General features: G+C 28.0%; 2 protein-coding genes across 2 annotated transcripts; both read right to left on the reverse strand.

Moving 5' to 3' along the window:
• Positions 1 to 50: 50 nt before the first annotated feature.
• Positions 51 to 2,030, reverse strand: LOC108766782 (phospholipase A1). Its single transcript, XM_018516282.1, has 7 exons — positions 1,915 to 2,030; positions 1,701 to 1,845; positions 1,424 to 1,551; positions 811 to 1,118; positions 604 to 700; positions 446 to 469; positions 51 to 195 (listed from the first exon to the last, which is right to left on the reverse strand). Exons 1-7 carry the CDS (start codon positions 2,028 to 2,030, stop codon positions 51 to 53), a joined length of 963 nt encoding a protein of 320 aa, XP_018371784.1.
• A 3,504-nt stretch (positions 2,031 to 5,534) lies between these two features.
• LOC108766788 (phospholipase A1) lies at positions 5,535 to 11,287 on the reverse strand. Its single transcript, XM_018516290.1, has 9 exons — positions 11,201 to 11,287; positions 10,455 to 10,491; positions 8,838 to 8,910; positions 8,609 to 8,753; positions 8,297 to 8,427; positions 6,271 to 6,584; positions 6,057 to 6,168; positions 5,865 to 5,888; positions 5,535 to 5,774 (listed from the first exon to the last, which is right to left on the reverse strand). The coding sequence occupies exons 1-9, from the start codon at positions 11,285 to 11,287 to the stop codon at positions 5,621 to 5,623; spliced, it is 1,077 nt and encodes a 358-aa protein (XP_018371792.1). The 3' UTR covers positions 5,535 to 5,620.
• Positions 11,288 to 11,785: the final 498 nt, after the last annotated feature.

Here is an 11,785-nt window from a genome sequence, read left to right on the forward strand (position 1 = left end):
CAATTTTATTTTTATCATAACGAAATTAAAGTGTTGATTACATAGATCTTTTACAGCTTGTTCTTTCTCTTGCAGTAGGGATATTTCGATGTAACGGATACACAGTAGTCTCCGATTGTAGAATAGTTATTGTCGAATAAGTTGCTATCCACCACAATATATTTAGTAATATCGGAAGAACAACCAGACATGACACTGCAAGAGTACGCAATCATGATAAATAATATTACAGTCGGAAAATAAACGTTCAAATAAGTGCCTACCCAAGCAAAACAAGTCATTAGAATATCAAAATAATGTCAAAAAGACTCCAAAATGATCATTAAAAGTTATTTTTCAATCATTGCCGATTCGTTTTAATGTCATTTTGACGTTATTGTGACTTGTTATTCCGCTTGGGTATAAATAAAAAATTCTAACGAAATACTTTTTTATTTATACGTACTTAAAAAACGGGAATATTCTAGACCTGAAAAAAGTAGAAATAAATAACGTGATGCGACTTTATGACATCGCGTAGCTTCTATCTTATAAATTGTCCAAAAAAACTTATAAAATAATTAATTTAAATTTAAACAGGCCGTTAGTTGACAAAAAACTTACGATACAGGAACACCGACATACACACAATTATCTAACAGCGTATGAGCCAGATATTCAACAGCTATATTATGCGAGCAGTTAACCTGAAAAAATGAACCTAAAACAAAAATTTTTATTTTATATTATATACTTTCGTATTTTTTTTTGCTATTGCTTTAGTGACATATTTTCCGAATATTTAGTTATATATAGTAATTAATTACTCACATGCTGGTTGCGAAATGCCATTATTGAACCATAAATCGAGGTGAGCTATAGATTTTTGTATTCCGAGAAATGATGAGTGAAGAGCTACTACACGTTCAGCGTCCGTTTTGCAAAATCTGTCCTTGCAATCGTTAAATAAGAATGAGGGACCCGCGGGATCAGTTCCGATGAGTAGCGGAATCTTACCGTAATTTGATTTCTGAAGGTTCTTCCCAGCGAAACCACTTATATGCGCGCCAAGGCTGTGGCCTATGAGCGTGATCTTCTTCAATGGAACATTGCACACGTTCATCACCGATTTAACGTAGCTAAAAGAAAAATTTTTAACAAATATATATGAACTAAAAACATCATATCTTATTCGATTTAACATCGTCATTTGATTTTTGTTATTTTCAATATAACATATACAATGTCATGTACAAAGTTAAATTGTAATAATCGTTATATCTATTTTACATTATATATTAATTATCGGTATTACTTAATTATTATCTAATATTACGATATTATTTGGAAAATCATTTGAAACTGGAATTAGAATTATTTAAATTTGGATTTATGTTTATTATATATGTATATCTGTATTATTAACATTGTAAAATAGCCATACCTTGCCAAGTAGTTACCAACTTCGCGAGTGTTACGTACTGCGAAAGGATACGCTAGCAGATTTATGATAACAGGGTCGTTATAACATGCTGCATCAGACCAATCTAACACAAATATCGTACAGTCTTTCTACAGAAAAAGGAGGTCATATTCTGTTAAATTATTTTATTGTAAGTATTATAATATTTTTCTATTACTTACGCAATATATAAAATTTTTTTAATGCAGAGAGGAATCTTACATTTTTGTTTCTATTCTTATGTATAAAAATTATTTACCTTTAACAGTAAAGAGGTAAGCTCATCAAAATTAGGCCAGTACGAATGTGCAAGAAAACCATGGGTTATAAAGACGACTGATTTTGATGGATCGAAAAAATCGCAGGATTTGTTTGCTTCGATAAACTTACCCCGAGGAATGTTACTGAAAGAAATACGAACATAATTGACGTAAGAAATAAATTAACATTAGATACTAATGTGTGTATTTTACCTGGTGAACAAAACCATTGATACCGATGTAACGCCGAAGACACAGGAATTCGTTAAATTTTTTAAAATATTTATATTGTCGAAAATGTTTAAATCACTCGCGGCATATAAACACATGTATCGTGTAAGGGAAATTAGAATTATTGTAGTAGTAACGATCTGCATTCTTTGTGAAAGAAGATATTAACGGTTTAACGGACTACTGAAGATATTAATGGACAATAAAAAGAGTTCGAAAAATACCATGGCGTATTAAGCAATAACTTTGACAAGCGTGTCTTTACAAAATATTGACATTACAGCATTATTGAAAATTGTAAGTTATTTGCTGAGTTTGCCCTGAGTGCGATTGCTCATGACCTAATAAACGATAACGCGATCAAGGTAAGAAACCGAGTTGTGAAACTCGTAAGAGAGAATAATTAAGAATAAAATAAAAATTATAAAATAAAAACTAAGTTAAGGAGGACACTGTTTAATTGCACGATCGCGATCGGTACAGAGAATCCGATCGCGGATACCCAGTTATAATTTGACGAATGCTGATACCGATTAGAAATTGATGCGGCAAAGATGCAAGATAAATATTGAAAAGCGCGAGCAAGCGAGTCAATCATTGTATAATTCGTGCGACATATTACTCTGTCCTTTCGCGGTCCGAGAATAGTAAAAAGTGTAATCGAAGTTTAAGTGGAGTTGTAATATAATAATTATAATGTATGTAATATATAATATAATATATTATAGGACCGTATATGTGATAACACAAACTATAGAAATCAAAATTAAACGGTCTAGCTGGATCTTAATGCTTGTATAATTCTTATGTAAATTTATATACTACGTATGTAGTCCCTAAAAACGCGCGCCGAAATGATTTTTCAGTCTTGAAACTCTAACTCTATTAAACTACCGCAGTAATATCACGAGTTAAATTGACTGGCAATTTAACAAATTTTTAATGCTTATTTGCATCTTCGAAACGATCTTATTAATGATGAATAACATATTAAAATCTGTAAATAATTAATTCTTATTGCGAAAAATATTACTTCGGCCGGGAGTCGAACCTGGATCTCTTGCATACCGTGAGAGCGTCCTAAGCCTTTAGACTACCGAGGCTGTATATATAATATGTAATATAATAAATATAAAAATGTAGTATAACTACGTCAGTTTTTAAGTAAATAAATTTTATTCAGTTAACGTTTTATATTAAAAAAAAAGATAAGTGCGGTGTTTTTTTTTTAAAATTATATCCTCCCCGAATCTCCGATGGTCTTGGATCTTGTGCTGATATAATTGCGGCATAACAGTATGCAGAAAATATGTAAAATAATATTTTACAAGAATATGTGATAGTAAATAATTAATAACAAAATTATATATATACATATACCATTGCGCAGATTGTTTTTATTTTTATAATATCCGATAATAAGAGTAAAAAATAATTAAATGGTTATTTTTCTCATTATTTCTTTTTAAAAAAGACGCATTTGAAAAAATGAAAAAATTATATATGTATAAAACAATATAAAACAATAAGTTAGAGGTAAATATAAATTGTTGGTCATATTTTGAGTTGTCACTCTTAATGAATTATCCATATTTATTACAACTTTGTAGGATACCAAAATTATCACAACTCAAAAAGGATAATTTTTAAGGGTTGTGAAATAAAAATGACAAAAATAATAATATTTGATCATGTTTCTATTTTTTTATACTCGATCTCATTTGATTAGCCAATAACTTTTTGTTAAAAAATAGCTTTTTCCTTTTTCTGAAAAATTCATATGATATTTTTAGTATTTTGTAATTTTTGTATAAGGGAACGTTGTATTTAAACTTATTTCATAAATAAAATATTAAAATTTATTGATTTATATTGTTAATATTTTCTTTTGTAATTTAATATTAAAAAATTACATTTAATTTAGTAATAAATAATGTTTTTTAAAATTAACATTTAATTTAACCTACGTTAATTTAGTCTTAATTTAACTTTTAACTAATTATTAGTATTTCGTTCATGCAACTTATTCTAACGTAGCTGCTTAGGAAAAAAATGGCCCATATAATATACTATACCAGGGCTCGGCACCATTTGCACTTCTCAGCCGATATCGGCTCCGCCTTCCTCTTCTCATCTCATTACTCTGCGCGCGTTCAAATGCCGCCCAACACTTAGGAGCGTATAACGCTCGTAGACATGAAGTCCATCCACTTTGGGCGCTCACGCCGTAAACTTTTTATTCTAATTTTTTCCTACATTGCATAACTAAGATAGAATGTGAAGGTAAGATTGAGCGCTTACGCGTTGCTTCATTCTATCTTAGTTGTGCAAAGAAAAAAATAGATTGAATGAAGTTTACATCGTGAGCGCCCAAAATGGATGGGCCTCATGTCTACGAGTGTTATACGCTCCTAAGCGTTGGGCGACATTTGGACTACGCGTGGGATGATGAGATGAGAAGAGTAGTGGAAGGCGGAGCCGAGTCAAAAATCGGCCTAGAAGCAAATGGTGTCGAGCCCTGTTAATACACTATAATCAAATAAATATATATACATATACGAATGTATATAAAATTATATATTTATAATTATATGTAATTAATTTTCTCATATATAGTTATATACAATAATATATGACATCATACAAGATTATACAAATTTGTATGTAACATTAGGTCTGTTTTTTATTTCTACACTAGACTACACAAGATTTTCTCGCTTTCGCCAAATATCAAAAATGTAACTATCTTACTTTAAGTTTCAAAAGTATATATATTTTAAAAGTATATATTATACAATCTAATATTTTAGGTAAAATGCAAATTCAAATATTAATCTCCTCAGACCTAATTTTATTAGAACCATGTTAAAACAATTTTTTTAATACAATTTGGCACACTTTAATAAGTCATTGTTTAAACAATTAATTTTTTTAAATTTTGACTATTTTTCTAACATATATATTATTGTATATATCAAAAGTGTCAGATAATGTCGATTGAATTAAATAATTTCAATAAATAATATCATTAAATTTAAAATACATTACAATGTAAGGGCCTGAAGGGGTTAAATAAAACTTATAAGGACGAATTTTTTCATATAGCATACACACTTATGAAATATACGCAGATTACTATGGAATTATTCATGCACATCATTATTCTTAATATATAAGATATTGTAGCGCAATATTAAAATATTATATGGTAATACCAAAGAATTAAGTTAATTAGAAACTTTAATTATGAAAGACTGAATAATATTGAATAATATTAAAATATAACACTAAATCGTAATATTAAAAGTATATACAATATATACAAAAAATAAATGAGACAATGTAAAAGTAAAATATCATTATATAATTTTATTATGTTAATTTAATTCAAGAAGAAAATCGAGAAATATACGATACAATCTAACGTCCTTTTTATCTTTTTCGCATTTTTAATAGATTTTCATCTATCAATTCTTCTATTAAACTTTGCACATTGCAGTGCTTAATTTCTTTTCAACAGTTTAAAAATTATAACAATAAAAATCTGTGTTAAATAAAGTCATGCAATTAAATTTAATTATAATTATTAATTATGTGGCTCTGTCTATTATCGCACTTATTATGAGAGTGACGATTGTAGAATTTCATTTCCATTATAATTAAATTAAAGTGTCGAATTCGTCTCAACTTATTTTCGACAGACAGAAAGATTCTTTGTACAGTAGGGAAATTCTGGTATAACAGAAACACAGTAGTCTCCCTCTATGGCATAGTTACGGTCGAATATCCTATGATCCACGATAATGCAATCAATTTCGTTGGAAGAACAACCGGGCAAAATACTGCAAGAATGCCCAGTTATGATAAAAAAAAGTACAATAATCGCAAGATAAGAAACAAAAACAAGAAAAGATTTTTTTATTTATACATACTTGAGAAACGGGATTGTTCTGGGTCTGAAAAAAAAATAAAAATAAAAATGTACATATGGTTATACCAATTAATATAGCTTCCATCTAATAAAAGTGTTTAATTTGATTTGATAAAGTTTTTAAAGCCAAAAAATTTACAAAAATTGGATTGATCTAAGTTTAAACATTTTGTTAATAAAAAAGCGAACTTACGATATAGAAACACCAACAGCAGTATATTTACATTCATAAAATAACGTATTACATAAATACGCGATGGCTATATTATGCGAACAGTTAAGATTCGTAGTACCGAAGAACCAGCCTGAAATAAAAATTTATTTTATTTCTAATTTTTTTCTGTTAGCCGTTGTTTTTATAACGTTTTCCCTGATTAATTTATTTTTAAGTTAAATATAATATTTACCACCACAAGCTGGTTGGCTTAATCCGTTATTGAACCACAAATCGAGATGACCTATAGACTTTTGTATTCCGGCAGCTGACGTATGAAGAACTACTACACGTTCTGCATCCTTCTTGCAAAGTCTGCTCTCGCAATTACTGAATATAAATAAGGGATATGCGGGATCGGTAGTGATGAGAAGCGGAATTTTGCCGTAACCTGATTTTTGGAGATCCTTCGCGGCGAAGCCACTTACATGCGCACCAAGACTATGGCCCATAAATGTAATATTCTTCATCGGAACATCGCACGTATCAATCAATGATTTGACGTGGCTAAAAAAAAAATTTTATAGACATATATATATATATATACACGGTGTCCCGAACTTTTTGCCAATCACTTTTGTGTAGATAGAGCGGACTAAACTGAGTCGAAAAGTCCTCTACCATTTTGCAATTTTCGCAGTAGTTAACAAGATATTAATTACTAAAAATTACCAAATATTGGTATTGAATAATTTTTTACTCAAATACTATGAACTTTATAGAAAAGCTGCAAGAGACAAAAATAATTTATTTTCTTCTTATAAAATTCTGAGAATTTTTTCAGAATTTTACCGTATTTTCTCATGTTGGTAAAAATAAGAAAATCCAGTACTAAAAAGTTGATAAAAAATTCAAAAAAATTCTCGGAACTTTATGAGAAGAAAATAAATGATTTTTGTCTCTTGCAGCTTTTCTATAAAGTTCATAGTATTTGAGTAAAAAATTATTCAATACTAATATTTGGCAGTTTTTCTGTAAAGTTAATAGTATTTAAGTAAAAAATTATTCAAGACCATTTTTAGATATTTTACAATTTTTAGTAATTGATATCTTGTTAAGTATTGCGAAAATTGCAAAGTGGTAGAGGACTTTTTAACTCAGTTTAGTCTGCTCTATCTACACAAAAGTGATTGGCAAAAAAGTTCAGTACATCCTGTATATGCAGAGTATTCCAGATCTTTTTTATCTTCATAGAATAAGGTCTATTTAAAAATATGTTCAGATAATAATTTTACAGTTTAAAAAGCTCTATTTTCGTCTTATTAGTTTAATTTTGGGTGAAATTGCCAAGCTCAGTTCAAGGTCATATCGATTTTTTTTAACGCAAACCTCCACTTTTTGTTACATATTTTCGTTTACATATTCTAGTTTATCTCGAGAGTTTTTCAAAACACTATAACAGAATATTTTTTCATTAAATACTTTTTAAGTTATAAGACTTGAAAGTTATAGTACTGTAATCTGTTCGATTGATAAAACCTTTTAAATGTTATTTAGGATCATGATCTTGACATCATATGTCAAGATTAAGACCTTTGAAAGATTGTTGTACCTTTTACTTTAATTTTTATAATAAAAATGAAAATAAAAGGAACAATCTCCAAAGGCTTTGATCTTGATATATATAATGTCAAGATCATAACCCTGAAAAATATTTAAAAGATTTTGACTATCAATCGAACATCTTACATAATGCTAATGTCAGCGATATTGTAACTTTCAAGCCTTATAACTTGAAAAGTACTTGATGCATAAATATTTTATTATGGTGTTTCGAAAAGCTGTTTTGAAAAGCAAGATAAGTTACAAGAATATGCAATAAAAATAAAGGTTTCCATTAAAAAAAATCGATATGATCTTGACCTGATCTTGGCGATGCCATCCAAAGTCGAACTGATAAGAGAGACTAGTAAAAAGATCTATTTAAACCGTAAAACTATTGCCTTAACATTTTTTTTATTGGACTTTATCCTACGAAAATAAAAGGAGTGATCGGGGACACCATGCGTAACATATAAAACTAAATTTTTGATAGACGCTATATTTATTTTGTACTCTATTTTGTATTGATCATCGGATTACTTAATTTTATTATAATACTATTATTATCTAAAGTTTATTTATTTAAATTGTAATTAGAATTAATTGAATTTCAATTTATATCTTTTATTTTATTATATTTTGTTTTAATTTAACATAATATTGTGAAATAGCTATACCTCGCCAAATAGGTACCAACTTCAAGAGTGTTATGTACTGCAAGAGGATACTCTAGCAAATTCATAGTGGTTGTTATAGGGTTATAGCATGCTGCGTTAGACCAATCTAATGAAAACACTGTATAATCTTTCTATATATAAAAAAAGAAGTTATTTTATTAATTTTTTTATTGTGGATTTTACTTTTTTTTCTTGATTACTTGTATAATGTAATATAAGATTTTCAAATTATAATATACAAATAAGATTTACAAATCACATTAAAAAATTCTATGTTTTAATTTTATTGTTAAGTATAAAAATGTTTTATACCTTGGACAATAGAAAGGCAAAATTAGGAAAATTATAATTGAGTGAATTGGAAAGAAAACCATGAGTCATGAAGAAAACTGGTTTCAAGGGATCGATAAGATTACAGGATTCGTTTACTTGAACAACTTTGCCATTAGGAATATTACTGCAAAAAATGTAAACGTAAGTGATGCAAGAAATAAATTTTCAGTTACATGTTAGTACATTACTCAACATGTGTGCGGTTTACCTCGTGTACAGAACAGTCGAGACCGATTTAACACCAAAGGTACAGGAAATTGCCAGATTGAACATAAAATTGACTGTAAAAAAGTTTTATTAAAAATGTGTATTTCGTTTGCGGTATATAAATACATACAGGATGTACCGCGAATCAAAATATCACAGCAAAAAACCCAGTAAACACACGTGTTATATTATAGTTATTGTGGAAAATTACAATTGAAGGGTACGTTACACGTAACTTTGTGTTTGCTGGAAAGTTTTCAAAAAAATTAAGTAAAAAAGTTATATATATTTTTATTTCAAGCAATAGTTTTGAGATATGAGGGTTTAAATATAGCCAATTATAGATTACGTTTAAACGATCACCTGTCCACGAATCATGCGTACAATAGTTCAGTAAATGCGCATTTCAGTGAAAGTATAGTCCATCTAAACGTAATTTTTAATTGGCCATATTTAAACCCTTATTATGTCACAACTTTTGTTTAAAATAAAAATTCATAAAGACCTTTTTACACTTAATTTGTTTTAAATTTTCTTATTGTGGTATTTTGATTCATAAATTTCGGGATATCCTGTATGTTGCGTATAAAAAATATCATAACAACGGTCCTTAATATTATAATATTTTCCTTTATATTAATTATTACCCTTTTAAAATTCAATATTTTCAGACTACATTCAAACTCAGAGATATCAAAAATTTTCTAAAACTGAGTTTCACAATAATCAGATCATTTTTTTTTATTTGAATTTTAGAATTTTGGCTAGAATCTAATTCAGCAACTTCGAAAAGCCTTTATAGAAAACAGGATCCCTTCATAAGTTATATTAGGATGTTTTATAAGTTATGTTCAAGTCCTGAAAGAGATAGTTATTACAATAGATACGACGAAAAGTTTTCGAGCATTTACACGCGTCAAAACAATGTCACGTGGCGTTCGTGTGGAAAAACCTCCAACGCAGGTGCAATCGCTCGAAAATTTTCCGTTGCGTCTAATATTTTTACTACATAACATTTTTGTAAAATATATTCAATATTTTTAATGCCAAAACATGATATAGCGCAATGTCTATTATCGATACGAATTTTTAATTCCATCATCAGATTCCTTGTCTCAAAAATTAGGTATGGTATTAAAAGAGTTAATACTCAGTTTTCAAATATTGTTTTCCTCATTTTAAACACAAATTTTTTGTAAAACCAATTGAAATTTTAGAATGTTTTGAAAAATGGAATTCTAAGTATTTTTCTTTAATCTTAAAAAAAACCGGAACTAGCTTCACAGAGAATATTACTATTTTTTCGATAAAAGTATGGATGATATCGTTTATTTGTTACAACAATGACATAATTAAAAAATTGTCATTTTTTAGTTATCTATAGATTAAGAACGAAAATATAAAAAAAGAAAAATTTACTTTAAAAGAACATAATTTTATTTCTTTATTTGTACTGAGTTATACACCATTTAAAATTAATATTACAAAATTTTAACGATTCAAAATATTGAAATTTATTTTCAGAAAAACTACATTTCTTTAGATATTGTTGCAGCATAAAAATGTACGATATTTCTTAAAAATATTTCTGAAAGATTAATTTAGAAGTCATATTAACCATTATTCACTGAAGGCTCCACATTAGAATCCGTTATCTGCAAAAAAAGGTCCGTTAAAGTAGACAAATTATATTCTCAAATATTCGTACATTAGTTAAAATTAATCCTAGATGCGTAGCATCTATATTTTTTGTCTCCTAAAGTAATTTCGATTATTTATTAATAATACGCATCTAGGATTAAAACGATTAGTATCTTTTTGCAGTCTAAATTATTTTTCACAAACAAGCAATAAGCAAGCATTTTACTCCCCATTATTTAATCAATAAGTCTAACATAAAAATTAAAGAGTTTTTATTAAATTGTTTTTAACGTATTTGCCAGGATTGGTAAGAAACATGTTTTAAACAGTTTAAAACATGTTTAATTGATGTTTTTAATATGTTTTAAATATGTTTTTTTTATAGTACTGTTTAAAGCATATTTGGAGCATTAAAAACATATTCAAGAAGAAACACAATATGTTTTATTCTTAAAAAAAAAAACATTAGTCTTTACCAACTCTGGTATTTACTATAGAAAACTTTTAGAGTGAATTGTCACTCTGAAGAGTGAAATCTCACTTTTAAAGATTGAAAATTGAGCTATTGCATCTTTTGCAAGACTGTATCTTAATTTTCATTTTTACAGTTAAGATTCCACTTTAAAGAATTTAGAAAGTATAAATGACATTGAAAACCGGAAAGATTAAAAGAATAAGGATTTTAATATACAATTTCAAAAGTGAGAAAACGTATATACTCACCGCATTATGATCACTCGGGATCGCTATTGTACCGAAAAAATTGTAGAGTAGTATAAAAAATGATGCAATTATAATCAGTCGCATCATTGACAAAGAGGTGAAAAAAAATGATCCTTTTTCGAGCAATCTTCAAAATGTAGCCTTGATGTAAAACGAAAATAGTAACAAAAATACACAGTTTGGTTCACAAAACGCAGAAAGATCGCTGTTCAACGACTTCTTTTTTGTTAACTGACAAGGAAATAAGCAAGAAAGGGACAAGATATGTCGTGGTATTATCAGTTTTGTAGTATTTCATGCGAAATTACAAATAAACATACATAATTGTTACATTTACGATATAGAATAATCGGAAATATAATAGCGCAAGTGGCGCGTATACGGGGTGTTTTATTTATAATTGATATATACTCCAAAATAATGAAAATGGTTAGATTTATAAAAAAAATGTTTAGGAAAAATGATCTGAAAGGAGATAAATAATATGATAAATCAATTTTCGCAAAAATCGATTTTTTTAAATCGCATAAAAGTCATCGTCATTAAAAAAAATAGAATTGTGTAATTTTTTTCATGATGTGATTT

The sequence above is a fragment of the Trachymyrmex cornetzi genome, unplaced genomic scaffold (genome assembly GCF_001594075.2).
Source record: "Trachymyrmex cornetzi isolate Tcor2-1 unplaced genomic scaffold, Tcor1.1 scaffold621, whole genome shotgun sequence".
NCBI lineage: Eukaryota > Metazoa > Arthropoda > Insecta > Hymenoptera > Formicidae > Trachymyrmex > Trachymyrmex cornetzi.